Source organism: Lithobates pipiens, unplaced genomic scaffold, assembly GCF_037356315.1.
Source record: "Lithobates pipiens isolate NorthernLeopardFrog02 unplaced genomic scaffold, aLitPip1_a1.2 Scaffold_23, whole genome shotgun sequence".
Classification (NCBI taxonomy): Eukaryota; Metazoa; Chordata; class Amphibia; order Anura; family Ranidae; genus Lithobates; species Lithobates pipiens.
In genome coordinates this window covers 128,428,078-128,452,410 of record NW_027507785.1, presented here as the reverse complement: position 1 = coordinate 128,452,410, position 24,333 = coordinate 128,428,078, and the positions used below count along the sequence as shown (strand labels likewise).

Below are 24,333 nucleotides of genomic sequence, written 5' to 3'. Positions count from 1 at the left end.
CCCCGGACCAATTGTCAGCCTAAGGACCAGAGGTCTTTTTACAATTTCGCACTGCACTGCTTTAACTGGTAATTGCGCAGTCATGCAATGTTGTACCCAAACGAAATTTGCGTCCTTTTCTTCCCACAAATAGAGCTTTCTTTTGATGGTATTTGATTGCCTCTGCGATTTTTATTTTTTACGATATAAAAGGAAAAAGACGGAAAATTTTGAAAAAAAAAAAAAAAAAAAAGATATTTTCTATTTTTGTTATAAGAAAAGTCGAATAAACTAAATTTTAGTCATACATTTAGGCCAAAAAGTATTCAGCCACATGTCTTTAGTAAAATAAATGTCAATAAAATAAGCGTATATTTATTGGTTTGCGCAAAAGTTATAGCGTCTACAAGCTAGAGTACATTTTCTAGAATTTTCACAGCTTTTAATTTATGACTGCCTATCTCATTTCTTGAGGTGCTAAAATGGCAGGGCAGTACAAACCCCCCCCCCCCAAATGATCCCATTTTGGAAAGTAGATACCCCAAGGAAATTGCTGAGGGGCATGTTGAGCCCATTGAATATTTTTTTTTGTCCCAAGTGATTGAATAATGACGCAAAAAAAAAAAAAAAGTTTACAAAAAAGCTGTCACTAAATGATATATTGTTCACACATGCCATAGTTATATGTGGAATTGCACCCCAAAATATATTCTACTGCTTCTCCCGAGTACGGGAATACCACATATGTGGGACTTTTTGGGAGCCTAGCCGCGTACGGGACCCCGAAAACCAATCACTGCCTTCAGGATTTCTAAGGGTGCAAATTTTTGATTTCACTCCTCACTACCTATCACAGTTTCGAAGGCCATAAAATGCCAAAATAGCACAAAACCCCCCCAAATGAGCACATTTTGGAAAGTAGACACCCCAAGCTATTTACTGAGAGGCATGTTGAGTCCATGGAATATTTTATATTTTGCCACAAGTTGCGGGAATATTACAAACTTTTTTTTTTTTGCACAAAGTTGTCACTAAATGATATATTGCTTACACATGCTATGGGCATAAGTGAAATTACACCCCAAAATAAATTCTGCTGCTTCTCCTGAGTACGGGGATACCACATGTGGGGGACTTTTTGGGAGCCTAGCCACATATGGGACCCCGAAAACCAAGCACCGTCTTCAGGATTTAAATATAAAATGCTACCAAAAAAAACTGGTAGCGATCGCACGGATCAGGCCTGACTCTGCAAATGCTGCAGTTATGTGTTTAGTGTTTTGTAAGTGACAGTGATCGATTGATACTGCACTTGGGTGGGCTGGGCAGAGGGGCAAAACACAGGTGCTAGCAGGTATCTGGGCTGATCCCGCTAACAAGCCGGAGGGGGTGCCATCGGACCTCCCACCCGCTGGAAGGCAAGCACGTACGTATCTCCATGCGGCGGTCCTTAAGTGGTTAAGAAAGAAATGTTAGAAAAAGATTTAGACTTTAAGTGGTTAAAGCGGGAGTCCACCATTTTTTTTTTTTTTTTTTAAAGCCAGCAGCTACAAATACTGCAGCTGCTGACTTTTAAAATAGTGACACTTACCTGTCCAGCGCGCCCGCGATGTCGGCACCCGAAGCCGATCTCTAGGTCGTCTGTCGGGTCCTGCCGCCGCCATCTTGGGTATGGGAATCAGGAAATGGAGCCTTTCGGCTTCATTTCCCGGTTCCCTACTGCGCATGCGCGAATCGCGCTGCGCAATAAGGACGCTCCCCGCTGCCTCTGGGATCTGTGTGTTTCCCAGCAGGCAGCGGGGTACTTGCGGGAAGGGGCGGGCACTTGCGGAAAGGGGCGTAAGTTACGCCCCTTTCCGCAGAGAGCTATCCCGGAAGTGGGTGCAGTTACCTGGATTATCCAGGTAACTGCACCCCCCTCCCCCCTGAAAGGTGCCGATTGTGGCACCGGAGGGGGGGAGGGTTCCGATGAGCGGAAGGTCCACTTTAGGGTGGACCTCCGCTTTAAACTTCCTGCATTTACAGTTGAAAGCTTGGCAGACTGCCCAGATTATTTGTTTACACAAGAAGTTCTTTCCCTTTGATCTAAGAAGTAAACTTAGTTACAATGTTTCAAGTTCTACACTTGGCAGATTGCTGATGCTTTCTTTTGACAGCTGAGTGTGCAGATAAGGTCTCCACTTGTTTATATGAAAGAATCGCCTACTCTCAGGGGGCAAAGGGGGTGAATCGAGATGGCAATTAATTTTTTTTAACGATTAATCGAGCAGCTTTAATGCATGCTGGTCATTGCAGCCCTGCAATTTTTATTTTTTATTATTTTTAAGTGCAGTTATTTAAAAGAAGTCTGCAGAGAAACATGGAAGTTGTCACTTCTGATATCCTACTGAAGATGCTAATTGGCTGCCATGCCAATCTATTTCCTGTAATAGTCCAGGCCACTGAACTGGAAAAACTATGCAGCCAGCGAAGTCAGAACACCTTATGATATGCACGCTTGTTCAGGGAAAGCAACAAAATTTGATTTAGGCCTGGTTCACACCTATGCATTTTTTAGCACGTTTTCAGTTTTGCAGAAACATACTACAGTCTATGTAACATGGTTTCCTATGCATGTAGTTCACATTAGAGAACGACCGATATTGTTTTTTTGGTGACGATACGATACTGATATCTCAGCCAAATTTTGGGCTGATAGCCAATATCATGTGCCGATACATTTAAAAAAAAATAAAAAAAAGTTACACTTTTTATTTTATTATCACTGTTATTGCTGTCACAACAATAATAGGCAGTGACAGATACTCTTTACTCCTTTGCACTTGAAAGTATTCAAAATGTCAAGATCAGCATTTTTGAATACTTTAAATTTTTTAAACCTGGTGCCTTTAACCAGTTCCCAACCATGTCATGCAGATATACTGTAACAGAATGGCTCTCCTGGGTGAAAAACCCTTTTTTGGCCACCAGAGGACGTGTGAGTCGCCGAGACACATGCCCACTGTACGGCAGGGGACCCAATGAACATGGCTGAGGGGTGCGATCGTGTGCACGAGCGTCAGCATGGGGATTTGTGTGTGTAAACACACAAATCCCTGTGCTGTCAGAGGAGAGGAGCCATATCGTTTGTTCATACCAAGTAGGAAAAATGATATGTCTCCTCTCCTAGTCAAGCCTATCCCCATACAGTTAGAACACACACAAAAAAATATGCCATAAATGTTTCCCATAGTTTACAGACGCTATAAGTTTTGTGCAAACCAATCAACATACGCTTATTGTGATTTTTACCAAAAAGTATGTAGAAGAATATATATATAGCACGAAAAATAACCGCAGAGGTGATCAAATACCACCAAAAGAAAGCACAAATTTTGTTTGGGTACAGCATCGAGTGACCACACAATTGTCAGTTAAAGCGACCCAGTGCCAAATTGTAAAAAAGTGCACTGGTCAGGAAGGGGGTAAAATCTTCCGGGGCTGAAGTGGTTAAGATGTCAGTAATCCGGTAAGTGATGTCATGACATCGCTTCCGGGTTACTAGATCTGAGACCCGAAGGAAGCTTCTGCTTTGTTCCGGTCTTCGGCCAGCCGGCGAACATCGGTAGGACGGTAGAGCGGCTGGTGGGGAGGTGGGGGGGGGATGTCCCCTCCCACTGCTTGTAATAACAGCCCAGCGGCTGCTGAGCTACATTGGTTGTTATTACAATAAAGCTGACTGTCCGCTCCAAAGTGCTGCAGGAATCGCCTCAGTAAAACCCCTTGAAGCATAAATCGGTAATTTCGGGTACGTTTGTGCCAGATACTTCAAATTAAGTGAATATCAGCCGCACCGATAATCGGTCGATCCCTAGTTCACATTTGTGCATTTTATGGAAAGGGCCAGGACTTTTTTTCTGGTTTTTGGTTCCATAGACTTCAATGGACGAAAAGCAGGATTTAAAAACGCTTAAATACACCTGCAATATGCAAACTGCAACCTGCATAGGTGTGAATCAGAGTTGATGGGAAGATGGATGGAGCCAAACACAGGGCAATCTTATGTGAAAACCTGTTAAGAGTCTACATAAGGCCCCATTCACACCTGAACGTAGTGATTTCAGGCAGAAAGTCGCGCGATTTTACAGCGATCTTGAGCAGGTCAAAAGGTCACCAATGTAAAAAGCAGAAAAATGACCAAATCTGCCTAAAAAAAAAAAAAAAAGTTCCAGAACTTGTTTGAGCTTCAGGCATTTTGGAGTGGAGATGTGAACCATCTCCATACAGAATAATTGATTTTTCGTCCTCCAGCATTTTGTAGCTTCAGGCTTCAAGCTACAAAACACTCAGATGTGAATGGGGCCTAAGACTTGAGACTGGGGCGGAAGTTCATCTTTCAGCAGAATGACCCTAAACATACAGCCAGAGCTACAATGGAATGGTTTAGATCAAAGCATATTCATGGGTTTGAATTATCCAGTCAAGATCCAGACCTAAATACAATTGAGAATCTGTGGCAAGACTTGAAAATTGCTGTTCACAGACTCTCTCCATCCAATCTGACAGCTTTTTTTGTAAAGAATAATGGGAAAAAAATGTCCCTCTCTAGATGTGCAAATCTGGTAGAGACCTACCCAAAAAGACTTGCAGCTGTAATTGCAGTGAAAGGCGATTCTACAAAGTATTGACTCGGGGGGCTGAATACAAAATGTAAGCCACACATTTCAGACATTAGTAAAAATTTTGAAAACAATTTATTATCTTTCTTCCGCTTCACAATTATGTGCCACTTTGTGTTGGTCTATTACATAAAATCCTAAAATACTTAAAAATAAAATACTTTAGATTTTTGTCTGTAACATAACAAAATTTGAAGAGGTATGCATACTTTTTCAAGGCACTGTAAATCATTAACCACTTCAGCCCCAGAAAGAAGGATTTATCCCCTTCCTGACCAGAGCGTTTTTTTGCGATTTGGCACTGCGTCGCTTTAACTGACAATTGCACGGTCATGCGACGTGGCTCCCAATCAAAATAGGCATCTTTTTTTCCCACAAATAGAGCTTTCTTTTGGTGGTATTTGATCACCTCTGCAGTTTTTATTTTTTGCGCTATAAACAAAATAAAAAAAGCGACAATTTTGAAAAAAATAAAAACTTTTTTTTTTTACTTTCTGCTATAATAAATATCCCCAGAAAAAAAATATATACAATTTTTTTTCTCCCCTCAGTTTAGGCCCATATCTATTCTTCTACACATTTTTTGAAAAAAACAAAAACAAAAATCACAATAAGCGTTTATTGATTGGTTTGCGCAAAAGTTATAGCGTCTACAAAAGAGGGGATAGTTTTATGGCATTTGTAGGGGTTAGGTGTTCCTAGGGGCGTGTTTCTAACTGTGGGGGGGGGTGTGGCTGTGTGTGACACCACACTGATCACTGCTCCCGATGACAGGGAGCAGACGATCAGTGTGCTGTCACTAGGCAGAATGGGGAGATGCTGTTTACATCGGCATCTCCTCGTTCTTGAGCTCCGCGACACGATCACGGGTATCCCTGCGGCGATCGAGTCCGTGGGACCCGCGACCACGGAGCTCTCGGCAGGCGCGCACAGCGGGCAATTCAATGTAACGTACGTGTGCATTACTTTGCCCAGACGTGCCATTCTGCCGACGTATATTTACAGCAGCCGGTCAGGAACTGGTTAAAATCAATTCACTAAAGAACACACACATTCGTTAAAACTTTTTTTACACTGCCAGTGGGCCACATTAGTGGTAAAGCACTACTAGTTTTAGCTGTGCTTTTAACCACCGTTAGAGGCCGAAGAAAGGATTAAATAAGCCTGAAACTGACTTTTTTCTAATGTCTTGCAAGCGCACCGCTGCAGTGTGAAAGCACTTGGGCTTTCACATGGGCATTTTTCAAGTGCTTTACAGTCGCCATTTTTAGCCCTTTGGCGCTTAAAATGCCTGTGTGAAAGGGGTCTTATTTATCACCTGATATTAGGCAGAGGGGAACTCTGACCTGACCAGTAAATTAGCCATATACAAAGTATCAGTGTGGAAATGTTTTGCCCCGACTTTAGAAAGGAAAACAAATTGTAACATTTTATCAGAGGAAGATCAGTCTATGAATAAAAGCACACTAGTATGTTTTCACAGTTTCATAGTATTTTTGTGTGCATTTATTTCTTCCTCTAGTGCAGTGATAGCATGTAATATATAATGACAGCGGCCGTTTACCAAGTGATCACTCTGTCAAATGACAGTGATCACTTGTAAACAAACCTGTGTCATGTCCGGTTCCTCTCTCCCCTCCCCGTACCTATAGGTACAGTGTGAGTGGAGAGGGGAGAGATTGGTGGCAACAGCGCTGTGGGCTGGATGTGTAGTGCCAACAGCGCTGATATGTGCCCATTCCAGTCATCCATACTCATCCATCCATCCTCACCCATCAATGCTCAGCATACCCATCCATCCTCAGCAATACTCATACATCCATCAATACTCAGCCATCCCATCCACCCCCATCCATATTTAGCCATACTCAGCAATACCCATTCATGCCACATCAGTTATCATCCATGCCACTAGAGTGCCTCACAAAAGTGTAATAGGTAGTCAAATTAGATTTGAAACTTATGTCCCTAGAACACCTGATGTCGCTCCCTGCATGTTGGTCCCCTGTATGTGGCCATGCTGTGGAAAAGTCTCCCACATGTGGTATCGCCATACTCAGGAGTAGGAGAACCGATTTTGGGGTGTAATTTTTGGTATGTACATGCTATCTGTTAGAAACATTGTTTAAAAGAAAAAAATATATATATGCGTTTTCATTTTCTTTACACATTTTCCAAAAACTTGTAGAAAAAAATGACATGTTCAAAAGATTCGATATGCCTCAGATTATACATTGGGGTTTTTTCTTTCCAAAATGGGGGCATTTTTGGGGCGTTTCCATTGTCCTGGTTCTCCAGGGCCTTCAAAAGTGTAAGAGGTACTCAAAAAATGATATTTGTAATTTATGCTCCAAGAATGGCTGATGGCGCTCCCTGCATGTTGGGCCTCTGTATGCGGCCACGTTGTGTACAAGTCTCCCACATGTGGTATTGCTGTACTCAGGAGGAGTAGTAGAATTTGTTTTGGGGTGTAATTTGTGCTATGCATATGCTGGGTGTGAGAAAAAAAACTTGCGAAAAATTGTGGGAAAAAAATTACAACTTAAAAAAAAACTCACCATGCCTCTTAATAAATAACTTGGAATGTCTACTGTTCAAAAAGAGGTCATTTGTACTTTCCTGGCTTGTTAGGCTACTTTCACACTGGGGCGTTCAGCACGCTGGCGGTAAAGCGGCGCTATATTTAGCGACATTTTACCGTTGTTTTAGTGGCACTGATTGGCCGCTAGTGGGGCAGTTTTAACCTCTGCTAGTGGCCAAAAAAGGGTTAAAAGCGCCGCTTGGTTTGGAGCACTGCCCCATTGTTTTCAATGGGAAGAGGCGCTTTAGGAGCGGTAAATACACCGCTCCTACAGCACTCCAAAGATGCAGCTTGCAGGACTTTGTTGACTGTCCTGCAAGAGCACCGCTCCAGTGTGAAAGCCCTCAGGGCTTTCACATTGGAGTGCATTGAGCGGCTCTTTTAGGGAGCTTTGCAGGCGCTATTTTTAGCGCTTTAGCGTCTGCAAAAGCGCCTCAGCGTGAAAGGGGCCTAAGGGTCTCAAGAAATTAGATGAGCCGTCAGTACTTCAAGTGTGATCAATTTTCAGAGATTGGCACCATAGCTTGTGGACGCTATAACTTTCACAAAGACCAAATAATATACACCCATTTGGGTTACTTTTACAAAATATATGTAGCGGTATAAAATTTTGGCCAAAATATATGAATAAAAAAAATTTATTATTTATTTATTTTTTTTTACAGAATTTTCGGTCTTTTTTCTTTTATAGCGCCAAAAAAAAAAATGGTGATTAAATACCACCAAAAGAAAGCTCTATTTGTGTGAAAAAAGGACAAAAAATTCATATAGGTACAGTGTTGCATGACTGAGTAATTGTCATTCAAAATGTGAGAGCACCGAAAGCTGAAAATTGGTCTGGTTAGGAAGGGCGTTTAAGTGTCCAGTGGATAAGTGGTTAAAATCAAAACCCCCAAAAAAACAGACCCCAGAGCACCTTGTCCTCATGCTGAAATCGAAAAAAATAAATTAAAAAAAAAAAAACTTTAAAAGGAGCAATCTAATTCATACGTAGTGTTGACGTCTCACATACAAGTGGGGTCGTCTACTATACTGTCCTCAGGGCCCACTAACAAGCCAAGCTTTATGTATTACCTTGGGGTGATGCAGACTAGAATACGGCAATCACTGAGCAGCAAATGATATCACCTGTGATGTATTTCAGTTATCTTGCAAACCTGGCCTGTTAGTGGGCCCTGAGGACAGGGTTGATGACCACTGCTCTACTAGTTCCACTCATATGTGATAATGTAAGACATGTTTTACGGATGACCTTCAGACTAATGAACAGAATATCGTTCGTTCACCAATGATACCACACCATTTTTCCAATCTGTCTTTTTTGTTCATAATATAGATATCGGGTATTACTTGCTGGGCATCAACGAGTGGAAAACCGGCCGATCGTTCACAGAACATAAATTTTCGTCCAATTTTCTTATTGTCTATTCCTGCCATTAGTCTGCTAAATACAGCCCTTCTATTTGTGTGTTTATAGAACACAAGGACTCATCAAGAATATAAACTTCTTAAGGCCTTTTTTAGGAGTAGGACCTTTTTTTTTCAGCCTGTAAAGGCATCTCTAGGTTAGCCTCTGTATCCATGCACACATAGGCGTTTACAGGCATATTAGAAGAAAAGCATTTACTAGACTGGAAAAAAAAAAAACACATCACTAGCGCATTAAGGAGAGAAGCTTTTGGCCATAAAAAAATGCTAGATGGGTTTAGGCATGTTTGCTTGTTAATGCCTTCTAATGGGTAGAATAAATAATATTCTGGGCCATAGAATGCAATAACTCCAAAAGATGCAAACATCATAAAGGAGCCTAAACGCACCTTCAAAACACTGCTTTAGGTGCATATTTTAAGCCGCTTCTTTCCTGCCAGTAGAGAAATAAAACATCCCTTCTGCATGAGTCCTAAAAAATGGATACAAAACTATCAATTGAGCTATTACGGTATATTTCATAAGTATCAGGATTAGTTTCCAGCCTAGCTTATTCTAGACCAGTGATTGCGAACCTTGGCACCCCAGATGTTTTGGAACTACATTTCCCATGATGCTCATGCACTATGCAGTGTAGTTGAGCATCATGGGAAATGTAGTTCCAAAACATCTGGGGTGCCAAGGTTCGCAATCACTGTTCTAGACAAACATTTCAAGTGTTCCGCTCCCCAGTCCTAGACTAGGTCACTCATAAGGCCCATACACACAATCAGACCTTTTGACAACAAACATGCAAATTAGCTGTTTTAAGGCAACATCCGACCGTGTGTACGCTCCATCGGACAAACATTTTCGGTTTTCATCGGACTTTTGTTGGCTGTGCGAACGGACAAACTTTCTGGCAACAAAAGTCCGATGGAGCAAAGTCTGATCCTGTGTACAGCAAACCATAGGACTTTTGTACAAAGTACAAACACGCATGCTCAGAACGCAAAAGATCAGACAACAATACAGAAGTTGACCAAAGGTGGCGGTAAAGTGCAGGAAAAACACATGATTTGGTGAAAGTTGGCTGAAAAAGTCCTGCCGTGTGTATGCAATACAAGTTCTCGGGCCAACACCCTTTGTACAAAAATCCTCGGGAAAGTTTGTACAAAGTCCAATCGTGTGAATGAGGGTTTAAGACTCGCTTACACAGAGCTCCTCCGTTCCATTCAGCAGGGGATCAGTAAGCAGATGCCCTGCTGAATCAGAGCTGAACAGAACGGATGTTAGTTATTTTTCTACAGCCATAACCGTTCAGTTTGTGCCCACGATAACATTACGGGCGGCCGGATGTAAACGGACTTGTGTCTGTTTACATCAGGCTACCTCTGATCCATCACATTTAGGTTCAGAAAAAAGGACACAGTCCTTTTCTGTTTTGTTTTTTTCTGACCTGAGCAGACTCAGAAGTAGGCCGGTGTAAATGGACACAAGTCTGTTTACATCAGCCTGTCCTTGGAGCTTTCGATCAGGTCTGCCTGAAAAAAACTGCCCTGATTGGAAAGGCGGCATTAAAGAGCCCTAGGGATCCAGGTGTTGTCAGGGGCTCGTCTTATGCCCTACATATGACATGAGTTTAGGAAGGAGAAAAGGCTGGCTGCACTCCAGGAAAGTTCAAATTGTGGCAACTTTCTTTAAAGAATAAATTTGCCTTTCTAAAACATGCAACGCCCATATTCAGGGTGTAACATGTTCAGCATCAGACCCCTCTCCCTCCTGATCCCACCAACCCCTGTGACAGCGAGCCGGGGATCTCCTCCCGTACTCACTGCCAAAATTCAAAGAGTGTGGCTTCATCTACATGGCCACGTCATTGATTCATAGATCTCTATGTATCAATGAACTACAAATACTTTGCGGCTGTCAGTTCTCAATGAAGCTCTATTTTGTTAAAAGGTGAATTTCTCCTTTAATCTAATCTACACCAAAACCCAGCTTTGCCATTGAAATGCATCCGCAAAAGAAGTACAGCCAAGTTTTTTCTCCTTCTTATCTCATTCTTGCAAATTAAGTTCTTCCTGAACATCTGTTTTGAGATTTTAACAATAATTGTGTTTCCCTCTTCTGGTCATCTGTGGACATTTGTTGCCATATTTAACAACAGACCTCCAATCAGGACCGAAGCACCACAGGCTGCATGTTATGTGACAACAGTCCTGATGGGCTTTAGTGCTGAAAGTAGCAGCTGTCAATGACAGCTATGGTCCAGCACTAAGCCCAGGAACTGAAGTGATCAGCTCCTGGGCTTTCGTTTCTGCCAATAAGCGGACTGCTGTCAGAAGGCAATGCAAGCACAATGAAGAACAATGCTTCCTCACTGTGTTTACAATGAAAGTGACATGACATCACAGCACTTCCTGACAGAGCTGTAGCTGTGTATCCTCTCCATGTAGCAGTAGTACGCTATTTGAAGTGATCAGTTGCTGCAGAGCCGAATGAGGGGGCTGGATAAGGTCCACACTGAGCAGATTCAGCAGCCACATAAAAGAAGGAAAATGTAAATTTTTATATTATAATATATAAAATATATAAATAAAATGAGCTAAAGTGTGGGTCAAACCTTTGAAAAGCTGTGACATATTAGTAAGCAGCAGCAGAGAAGGAAGGGGTGGGCTCTCAGAGGTAAAAACAAGCGCTGTAAACATTTGTTGAATCACAAGGCACAGGGCCAATCTGACTGGCTCTGTACCTTCTGCCTGCACAGCTCAATCACAGGTATACAAAGGCCATATGGCCACCCATGCCAGTTTTCTAAAGCAAGGATTGAAAATGTCACTCCAAAAATAAACACTCAACGCTCCGTCTATCTTATTATACAGCTGTATTGAGGTGATTGAAGTACAGAAAAATATGGTGAACTTTCTAAATGCACTCAGCACCTAAGCCTTGATGGCTGACAACACACAGCATTTTTTTTGTGGATTGAGTGGCATCAGCCCTGCCCAATAGTCTTTTTCTAATCTACTCAAAAATTCCCACTTCCAGATTTCTACAACATAAAGGCTGATCATTCTACAGTCCAAGTTAAGAACTAGAAGGCCATACACAGAGTGAATTTCTTTCCTGCAACCACACAATCTCGATTCCCTCCAGACAGTGTTGACAGGGGAATCCCTCCCACTAAATACTAGTCCATCGTAGTAATTGCATGTAGAATCCGTCAGGCTGGTTGTACCAAAGTTAATCAATCAACTTGATACACTCAATTCCGCTGATCCCTGCTGAGCAGGCCAATGACAGGTCTGTCTCTGCTGACTGTGCAGAGACAGACCTGTCAGAGTCCCGCTCTCCTCTATGGGGAGATCAGAAGAAAGAGACAGCCTGTCCGTTTTCATCCAATCCGACCCGCACAACAGATGGCAAATGTATCGCCATCCGTCTCTTCTCAGCGGATTTTGTTGGATCAGAGGTCAGCTGACACATGTCCACTGACATCCACCTCCCCATAAAGGACAATGGGTGGCCGATTGGGTCCACCTGAAAAACTGACTGACTGGTCCGATTGTGTGAAAAGGGGACTTAAGCTAGGAAGAGTCAGACTTCTTTCTGCATTTCTCATACGTAGGGCAGCCGACTGAAATGAATGGATTTGCTCTACACACACAACACAGGAAAGTACACCCGTGCTTGGTTGCACCTGTCGGTGTGAACCAAACCTTAAAGTGTACAAATATTGTCCAAATACAAGAGGCATGTGTATTTTTACTGGAATCTTGGTGTGTTTTGTGTCATTTTCAGATTTGTGCAATAATGCAGTGTGAAACTCTGCCTCTACAGGACTTTCCTGTGATAAAGACTGGTTACTGCTGCTCTCTCCATGTATTGGGTGACTGGCCTGGTCTCCTCCTGTAGTTTTCTCCAAATAGCCTCTAGTGGGTGGAGCCTTCTGGGCCCCTTCCACAGCCTAGCTGTCTGCACATCCTATGTATCATCCCTACAGTTACAAAACATATCTTGGTTTGTAAAGGCATCTGGTGCTCACAAAGTGGATGTATATCCTGTGCTGGTATTGAGAAACATTCTGTATGTTTATGAAAGTTTTCGTGTGTGTTGAGCTCAGCTTTAACAGAGTGATAGAACACAGGAAGTAGGCAGAGGACACAGGATGGCTCTGAGCTGACAAGATCTGCAGGTGTTGGCTGAACTTACCATCTATACAAAATGCTAATATAAAAAAGGAGAAGTTTGGGACTGCTCAAAAAAGCCTTTATACTCACTTCCACCTATACCCACTGTCTCTAAACCTGAGGACTAAGTGATCACATGAGCACTGATGGCACAGTTCTCAGTCAGCTCTGAGCAGAGAGCGGTGACTATCAGTCACCACTCTCTGCTCCTCCAACACTCACTGGAGCACTGGGCTGGGGAGGGTAGCTGGCTCTGAAAGGATCCTAACCATATTGTCAGGATCCACCCAGATGCCAGATTGACAGCTGGCTCTGACCAGCTGTCAATCAGGCATCTAGGTGGATCCTGACAATATGGCTAGGATCCTTCCAGAGCCTGGAGTGGCTCCATGATGTCAGCTGATAGTAGACTTTAGCTTGCTGTTGGCTAATTCTGGGCCAGAAGAGAGCACAAGCACACTCCTTTGACCTACAGGAGATGTACAGCCAAAAAAAGCTTTGACCATATTTCCTTTTTAAGAGAGAAGTATTTATCCTACTTACCTAAGGTAATGCAGGATCTGTCCCCCACCGGCTCTAAGGCTGAGAACCAAGCGAACAAACACTGCTGATCGCTCGGTTCTCAGAGCTCCCTCTCAGCAGGCTTCAGCCCAGTATCTGCAGAAAACGGGTCGCGGGAGTGCAGAACAATCAGCACTCTTCTGATCCACAGGAGCAGTTTGTACTTCTTGAAACCACCAGTTCCCCTGCCCCTTGTGTAATGGTGATGGTGATACAGACATGTTTGTAGTCCATATCAGCAGAGCAGCACGCAGGGCTCCCTCCATTCATACAGCAGAGGAGTGAGGTAGCCACCCAGGGTCAGGAAGTGTTTGGCTCGGGGGGGGATAAAAAAAAAAAAAAAATCAATGATATTTTTATTAATTTTTTTATCAACAAGATTAAAAAAAAAAAAAAAAAAAAAAACTTTTTTGTTTATCAATTTATTTTAATATAATGCTTTTGGAGTAAAAGTCTATCTAAAGATAGTTTTCTATTTAAGATAGAGTCATAATTTAGTTTATTCAGCACGAAATGGAGCTTCGTTATGTAGCATGAGGCTGTATATTCTGCAATATTTACATTTTTTGGTAAACTCATTCAATGAACCCAAGCTCTGCAAGCTGAGCTAACATGCACTGCATTGATACATTCACACTTCACAGCAACCATGAGATAAAACAAAGCTCAGGAATATTCCTTTTTTCTATTGTTTTGCAAATCTACGTACACTACAAACTGTATGAGTGAATCAGTTCTGATATCGCTGTTTTACTAACCTGACAGCTTATTATTCTGAATAGGAAACCTTCATTTTGTTTGCAAGTATCAAATATTCTAACTACCAGCAAGAATACGTCATTACATTTAAAGAGCACCTGTCATTTCAGATCCATCATAGCAGCGCCTGTTAGCAGGCATGCACTCACCTGCTGTCGCCACGTCCCTCACGGTGTTGTGCCACTGCCACATCACCAGCTGCCCCATTAAAGTGAATAGAACTGTCAGTGAGTCAACAGCGGGTCAGAGGAGGAGCCACTGCAGGACGGAGATGACAGTTGCTCTTTAAAAATTACGATTTAAATCAAATCCACCCTAGTTAGGCTACATGCACATGGGCGAATGACAGCGGCAGGAATCTGGATTTGGTCGGTTGTTTATGCCACCTGTGAGCAGCTAGCTCTGGCCTCTGAGCTTTGTTCACATCAATGACAGGTTGGTGGCGACCACAGCGATCTGTGGCTGTGCGCCCGGCCAGTAATTACCAGTGGTGATTGCTGTTGGATGTAGTTGGTGTGCACCCAGCAGCAATCACCAAAAAGTAATCCCTGGCACTGAGCTGTCATTGGCGGCCATGGCTAACCACTCACCTGCAGGTATCAGAAGATTCCTGCCATTGTCATTCCCCCATGTGAATGTATCCGAACACACTTCCTGGTCCAGGGTGGCAGAAGAGTCATGCCACTGTCACTAATGCCAGGCCAAGTCACCCATATGAATGGAACTTTATTGGTTGGTTACCGGGTGAAAATGAAACTGAAGAAGATTAGAAAGGACTAGAGATCTGCAACAGATTCCATTGCTGCTCTGGGTTTTGGATACACTTTACAGCAGAGCAAAGGGGAGGAAATAGGAGGAGTTCATGGCCAGAGATCACACATAAGACATGGGCTCTGTACAGATCGGGGAGACATCTCAGTGTGCCAGGGTACCTGTTCAATGGTCTGTGGTGACGTCAGATCTATGACATCACCCGTCTCCCCCATGTACCTGCCATGTTCCATGCGATCCCCGGACACACACACCATACAATCACATCGCTGACATACTCACCGTCATGTTGGTGCCCAGCCCTCCGGACACAGACAGACGATCCAGCCTGAGGTGTACACAGACAAGGCTTCGGACCCCCTCCCAGCCCCCACCTCTTCCACACCACCTCTCTCCCACTCCTTTTTTCCTCTAACCTTTTCCCCCTGTGGGTTTCCTATAATTTTTTTCTACAAACTTCCTGGGAGGGGACAGGAAAAACTAACAGGGCGAGGAAGGAGGAACCAGGCGGGAGGGGAGGAGGAGGAAGGGGGCAGAAAAGTCAGTGAGGAAGTTTAGTGTGAGCGGGACCTCCCCCTCCCTCACTCCCCTCCCCCCATGGCCGGCCTCTGCCTGTGTGCCTCCATGTGGAGGAAGCCCGCAACACCCGGACTAGTTCTGTCATGTCTGTCTACACTCCGCTGATAAGGAACTTCACACCCGCCGCCGCCGCCCGCCTCCCACTCGGCCAGGCTGAGACACGGAGGTGTGTGTTCCGCTTTACAGCTCTCACCTGTGTGACACCGTCATATCCCTCCCTACTATTCCCAACTGTCATATCCCTCCCTACTATTCCCGACCGTCATATCCCTCCCTACTATTCCCAACTGTCATATCCCTCCCTACTATTCCCGACCGTCATATCCCTCCCTACTATTCCCAACCGTCATATCCCTCCCTACTATTCCAAACTGTCATATCCCTCCCTACTATTCCCGACCGTCATATCCCTCCCTACTATTCCCGACCGTCATATCCCTCCCTACTATTCCCGACCGTCATATCCCTCCCTACTATTCCCGACCGTCATATCCCTCCCTACTATTCCCAACTGTCATATCCCTCCCTACTATTCCCGACCGTCATATCCCTCCCTACTATTCCCGACCGTCATATCCCTCCCTACTATTCCAAACTGTCATATCCCTCCCTACTATTCCCAACTGTCATATCCCTCCCTACTATTCCCGACTGTCATATCCCTCCCTACTATTCCCGACTGTCATATCCCTCCCTACTATTCCCGACCGTCATATCCCTCCCTACTATTCCAAACTGTCATATCCCTCCCTACTATTCCAAACTGTCATATCCCTCCCTACTATTCCCGACTGTCATATCCCTCCCTACTATTCCCGACCGTCATATCCCTCCCTACTATTCCCGACCGTCATATCCCTCCCTACTATTCCCGACCGTCATATCCCTCCCTACTATTCCAAACTGTCATATCCCTCCCTACTATTCCCGACTGTCATATCCCTCCCTACTATTCCCGACCGTCATATCCCTCCCTACTATTCCCGACCGTCATATCCCTCCCTACTATTCCCGACCGTCATATCCCTCCCTACTATTCCCGACCGTCATATCCCTCCCTACTATTCCCGACCGTCATATCCCTCCCTACTATTCCCGACCGTCATATCCCTCCCTACTATTCCCGACCGTCATATCCCTCCCTACTATTCCCGACCGTCATATCGCTCCCTACTATTCCCGACCGTCATATCGCTCCCTACTATTCCCGACCGTCATATCGCTCCCTACTATTCCCGACCGTCATATCGCTCCCTACTATTCCCGACCGTCATATCCCTCCCTACTATTCCCGACCGTCATATCCCTCCCTACTATTCCCGACCGTCATATCGCTCCCTACTATTCCCGACCGTCATATCCCTCCCTACTATTCCCGACCGTCATATCCCTCCCTACTATTCCCGACCTTCATATCCCTCCCTACTATTCCCGACCTTCATATCCCTCCCTACTATTCCTGACCTTCATATCCCTCCCTACTATTCCCGACCTTCATAACACTCCCTACTATTCCCGACCGTCATATCCCTCCCTACTATTCTTGACCGTCATATCCCTCCCTACTATTCCCGACCGTCATATCCCTCCCTACTATTCCCGACCGTCATATCCCACAACTCCCGACCGTCATATCCCTCCCTACTATTCCCGACCGTCATCTCCCTCCCTACTATTCCCGACCATCATAGCCCTCCCTACTATTACCGACCGTCATATCCCATAACTCCCGACCGTCATATGCCTCCCTACTATTCCCAACTGTCATATCCCTCCTTACTATTACCGACTGTCATATCTCACAACTCCCGACTGTCATATCCCTCCCTACTATTCCCAACTGTCATATCCCTCCCTACTATTCCCGACCATCATATCCCACAACTCCCGACCGTCATATCCCTCCCTACTATTCCCGACTGTCATATCCTTCCCTACTATTCCTGACCATCATATCCCACAACTCCCGACTGTCATATCCCTCCCTACTATTCCCGACTGTCATATCCCTCCCTACTATTCCCGACCGTCATATCCCACAACTCCCGACCTTCATATCCCTCACTACTATTCCCTACCATCATATCCCTCCCTACTATTCCCGATTGTCATATCCCACAACTCCCAACCGCCATATCCCTCCCGACTATTCCCGACAGTCATATTCCACAACTCCCGACTCATATCCCTCCCTACAATTCCCGACTGTCATATCCCACAACTCCCAACCGTCATATCCCTCCCTACTATTCCAGACCGTCATATCCCTCCCTACTATTCCCGACCGTCATATCCCTCCCTACTATTTCCGACCGTCATATCCAACAACTCCCGACCGTCATATCTCACAACTCCCGACCGTCATATCTCACAACTCCTGACTGTCATATCTTGCCCTACTATTCCCAACCGTCATATCCTACAACTCCCGACCTTCATATCTCACAACTCCTGACTGTCATGTCTCACAACTCCTGACCGTCATATCTCGCAACTCCCGACCGCCATATCCCGCAACTTCCGACCGCCATATCCCTCCCTACTATTCCCGACCATCATATCTCACAACTCCCAACCGTCATATCTCACAACTCCCGACCGTCATATCTCACAACTCCCGACCGTCATATCTCACAACTCCCGACCGCCATATCTCACAACTCTCGACCGTCATATCTCACAACTCCCGACCGTCATATCCCACAACTCCCATGTCTCACAACTCCCGACCGTCATGTCTCACAACTCCGGACCGTCATATCTCACAACTCCCGACCGTCATATCCCTACTATTCCCAACCGTCATATCCTACAACTCCCGACCTTCATATCTCACAACTCCCGACCTTCATATCTCGCAACTCCCGACCTTCATATCTCACAACTCCCGACCTTCATATCTCACAACTCCCGACCGTCATATCTTGCCCTACTATTCCCAACCGTCATATCCTACAACTCTTGACCTTCATATCTCACAACTCCTGACCGTCATATCCCGCAACTTCCGACCGCCATATCCCTCCCTACTATTCCCGACCGTCATATCTCACAACTCCCGACCGCCATATCTCACAACTCCCAACCGTCATATCCCTACTATTCCCAACCGTCATATCCTACAACTCCCGACCGTCATATCTCACAACTCCCAACCGTCATATCCCTACTATTCCCAACCGTCATATCCTACAACTCCCGACCGTCATATCTCACAACTCCCAACCGTCATATCCCTACTATTCCCAACCGTCATATCCTACAACTCCCGACCTTCATATCTCACAACTCCTGACCGTCATATCTTGCCCTACTATTCCCAACCGTCATATCTCACAACTCCCGACCTTCATATCTCACAACTCCCGACCTTCATATCTCACAACTCCCGACCGTCATATCTCACAACTCCTGACCGTCATATCTCGCAACTCCCGACTGCCATATCCCGCAACTTCCGACCGCCATATCCCTCCCTACTATTCCCGACCGTCATATCTCACAACTCCCGACCGTCATATCTCACATCTCCCGACCGTCATATCTCACATCTCCCGACCGTCATATCTCACAACTCCCAACCGTCATATCTCACAACTCCCGACCATCATATCCCTACTGTTCCCAACCGTCATATCTCACAACTCCCGACCTTCATATCTCACAACTCCCGACCGTCATATCTCACAACTCCCGACCGCCATATCCCGCAACTCCCGACCGCCACATCCCGCAACTCCCGACCGCCATATCCCGCAACTCCCGACCGTCATATCTCGCAACTCCCGACCGTCATATCTCACAACTCCCGACCGTCATATCTCACAACTCCCGACCGTCATATCTCACAACTCCCGACCGTCATATCTCACATCTCCCGACCGTCATATCTCACATCTCCCGACCGTCATATCTCACATCTCCCGACCGTCATATCTCACATCTCCCGACCGTCATATCTCACAACTCCCAACCGTCATATCTCACAACTCCCGACCATCATATCCCTACTGTTCCCAACCGTCATATCTCACAACTCCCGACCTTCATATCTCACAACTCCCGACCGTCATATCTCACAACTCCCGACCGCCATATCCCGCAACTCCCGACCGCCATATCCCGCAACTCCCGACCGCCATATCCCGCAACTCCCGACCGTCATATCTCGCAACTCCCGACCGTCATATCTCACAACTCCCGACCGTCATATCTCACAACTCCCGACCGTCATATCTCACAACTCCCGACCGTCATATCTCACAACTCCCGACCGTCATATCTCACAACTCCCGACCGTCATATCTCACAACTCCCGACCGTCATATCTCACAACTCCTGACCGTCATATCTCACAACTCCCGACCGTCATATCCCACAACTCCCATGTCTCACAACTCCCGACCGTCATGTCTCACAACTCCGGACCGTCATATCTCACAACTCCCGACCGTCATATCCCTACTATTCCCAACCGTCATATCCCACATCTCCCGACCGTCATATCCCACAACTCCCGACCGTCATATCCCACAACTCCCGACTGTCATATCCCACAACTCCCGACCGTCATATCCCACAACTCCTGACTGTTATATCCCACAACTCCCAACCGTCATATCTCACAACTACGGGGTGAAGGACCACGCAAAGCCGCAGATGGACTCTGGTGGCAAGAAAGCGCCCTGAAGCGATTCAGTTCGCATAGCAACTCCCGACTGCCATATCCCACAACTTCCGACCGTCATATCCCTCCCTACTATTCCCGACCGTCATATCTCACTATTCCCGACCGTCATATCTCACAACTCCCGACCGTCATATCTCGCAACTCCCGACCGTCATATCCCGCAACTCCCGACCGTCATATCCCTCCCTACTATTCCCGACTGTCATATGTCACAACTCCTGACCATCTATTCCAGACTGTCATATCCCTCCCTACTATTCCCGACAGTCATATCCCACAACTCCCGACTGTCATATCCCTCCCTACAATTCCCGACTGTCATATCCCACAACTCCCGACCGTCATATCCCTCCTTACTATTCCAGACGGTCATATCCCTCCCTACTATTCCCGACCGTCATATCCCTCCCTACTATTCGACCGTCATATCTCACAACTCCCGACCGTCATATCCCTACTATTCCCAACCGTCATATCCTACAACTCCTGACCGTCATATCTCACAACTCCTGACCGTCATATCTCGCAACTCCCGACCGCCATATCCCGCAACTCCTGACCGTCATATCCCTCCCTACTATTCCCGACCATCATATCTCACAACTCCCGACCGTCATATCTCACAACTCTCGACCGTCATATTTCACAACTCCCGACCGTCATATCTCACAACTCCCGACCGTCATATCTCACAACTCCCGACCGTCATATCTCACAACTCCCGACCGTCATATCTCACAACTCCTGACTGTCATATCCCACAACTCCCATGTCTCACAACTCCCGACCATCATGTCTCACAACTCCCGACCGTCATATCTCACAACTCCCGACCGTCATATCCCTACTATTCCCGACCGTCATATCCCACAACTCCTGACGTCATATCCCACAACTCCTGACCGTCATATCTCACAACTCCTGACCGTCATATCTCACAACTCCTGACCGTCATATCTCACAACTCCTGACCGTCATATCTCACAACTCCTGACCGTCATATCCCACAACTCCTGACCGTCATATCTCACAACTCCTGACCGTCATATCTCACAACTCCTGACTGTCATATCTCACAACTCCTGACTGTCATATCTCACAACTCCTGACCGTCATATCTCGCAACTCCCGACTGCCATATCCCGCAACTTCCGACTGTCATATCCCTCCCTACTATTCCCGACCGTCATATCTCACAACTCCCGACCGTCATATCTCGCAACTCCCGACCGTCATATCCCGCAACTCCCGACCGTCATATCCCTCCCTACTATTCCCGACTGTCATATGTCACAACTCCTGACCGTCTATTCCAGACTGTCATATCCCTCCCTACTATTCCCGACAGTCATATCCCACAACTCCCGACTGTCATATCCCTCCCTACTATTCCCGACTGTCATATCCCACAACTCCCGACCGTCATATCCCTCCTTACTATTCCAGACTGTCATATCCCTCCCTACTATTCCCGACCGTCATATCCCTCCCTACTATTCGACCGTCATATCTCACAACTCCCGACCGTCATATCCCTACTATTCCCAACCGTCATATCCTACAACTCCTGACCGTCATATCTCACAACTCCTGACCGTCATATCTCGCAACTCCTGACCGCCATATCCCGCAACTCCTGACCGTCATATCCCTCCCTACTATTCCCGACCATCATATCTCACAACTCCCGACCGTCATATCTCACAACTCCCGACCGTCATATCTCACAACTCCCGACCGTCATATCTCACAACTCCCGACCGTCATATCTCACAACTCCCGACCGTCATATCTCACAACTCCCGACCGTCATATCTCACAACTCCTGACCGTCATATCTCACAACTCCCGACCGTCATATCCCACAACTCCCATATCTCACAACTCCTGACTGTCATATCTCACAACTCCTGACTGTCATATCTCACAACTCCTGACCGTCATATCTCGCAACTCCCGACTGCCATATCCCGCAACTTCCGACTGTCATATCCCTCCCTACTATTCCCGACCGTCATATCTCACAACTCCCGACCGTCATATCTCGCAACTCCCAACCGTCATATCCCGCAACTCCCGACCGTCATATCCCTCCCTACTATTCCCGACTGTCATATGTCACAACTCCTGACCGTCTATTCCAGACTGTCATATCCCTCCCTACTATTCCCGACAGTCATATCCCACAACTCCCGACTGTCATATCCCTCCCTACTATTCCCGACTGTCATATCCCACAACTCCCGACCGTCATATCCCTCCTTACTATTCCAGACTGTCATATCCCTCCCTACTATTCCCGACCGTCATATCCCTCCCTACTATTCGACCGTCATATCTCACAACTCCCGACCGTCATATCCCTACTATTCCCAACCGTCATATCCTACAACTCCTGACCGTCATATCTCACAACTCCTGACCGTCATATCTCGCAACTCCCGACCGCCATATCCCGCAACTCCTGACCGTCATATCCCTCCCTACTATTCCCGACCGTCATATCTCACAACTCCCGACCGTCATATCTCACAACTCCCGACCGTCATATCTCACAACTCCCGACCGTCATATCTCACAACTCCCGACCGTCATATCTCACAACTCCCGACCGTCATATCTCACAACTCCCGACCGTCATATCTCACAACTCCTGACCGTCATATCTCACAACTCCCGACCGTCATATCCCACAACTCCCATGTCTCACAACTCCCGACCGTCATGTCTCACAACTCCGGACCGTCATATCTCACAACTCCCGACCGTCATATCCCTACTATTCCCAACCGTCATATCCCACATCTCCCGACCGTCATATCCCACAACTCCCGACCGTCATATCCCACAACTCCCGACCGTCATATCCCACAACTCCCGACCGTCATATCCCACAACTCCCGACCGTCATATCCCACAACTCCTGACTGTTATATCCCACAACTCCCAACCGTCATATCTCACAACTACGGGGTGAAGGACCACGCAAAGCCGCAGATGGACTCTGGTGGCAAGAAAGCGCCCTGAAGCGATTCAGTTCGCATAGGTAGCGCTATACAAGTCACAACTCTCGACTGTCACATCCCACAACTACTCATATCCTACAACTCCTGACCATCATATCCCTACTATTCTCGACCGTCATATCCCACAACTCCTGACCATCATATCCCTACTATTGCCAACAGTCATATCCTACAACTACTCATATCCTACAACTCCCGACCATTATATCCCAAAACAAAACTCATATCCCACAACTCCCGACCAATATCCTACAACTACTCATACTATCCTACAACTCCCGACCATCATATCCCACAACTCCCAACACTATATTTTTTCGTCCATTTGAAAGTTATTGAGTCTACAAGCTATAATATATACAGTATCTCACAAAAGTGAGTGCACCCCTCACATTTTTGTAAATATTTTATTCTATCTTTTCATGTGACAACACTGAAGAAATGACACTTTGCTACAATGTAAAGTAGTGAGTGTACAGCTTGTATAACAGTGTCAATTTGCTGTCCCCCCAAAATAACCCAACACACAGCCATTAATGTCTAAACCGCTGGCAACAAAAGGGAGTACACCCCTAAGTGAAAATGTCCAAATTGGGCACAAAGTTTCAACATTTTGTGTGGCCACCATTATTTTCCAGCACTGCCTTAACCCTCCTGGGCATGGAGTTCACCAGAGCTTCACAGGTTGCCACTGGAGTCCTCTTCCACGCCTCCATGATGGCATTATGGAGCTGGTGGATGTTAGAGACCATGCGCTCCTCCACCTTCCGTTTGAGGGTGCCCCACAGATGTTCAATAGGGTTTAGGTCTGGAGACATGCTTTGCCAGTCCATCACCTTTACCCTCAACTTCTTTAGCAAGGCAGTGCTCATCTTGGAGGTGTGTTTGGGGTCAGTATCATGTTGAAATACTGCCCTGCGGTCCAGTCTCCAAAGGGATCATGCTCTGCTTTAGTATGTCACAGTATATGTTGGCATTCATGGTTCCCTCAATGAACTGTAGCTCCCCAGTACCGGCAGCACTCATGCAGCCCCAGATCATGAAACTCCCATGACCATGCTTGACTGTAGGCAAGACACACTTTTTTTTGTACTCCTCACCTGGTTGCTGCGACACATGCTTGACACCA

General features: G+C 45.9%; 1 protein-coding gene across 1 annotated transcript in view; it reads right to left on the bottom strand.

Annotated features, from left to right (window-relative positions):
* Positions 1-15,447, bottom strand: part of TRIOBP (TRIO and F-actin binding protein) — a 97,281-nt gene extending 81,834 nt beyond the window's left edge. Inside the window, exon 1 of the mRNA XM_077452338.1 lies at positions 15,192-15,447. Coding sequence (XP_077308464.1) covers positions 15,192-15,197 — 6 coding nt within the window. The 5' untranslated portion in view covers positions 15,198-15,447. The remainder of the gene's footprint in view (positions 1-15,191) is intronic.
* Positions 15,448-24,333: the final 8,886 nt, after the last annotated feature.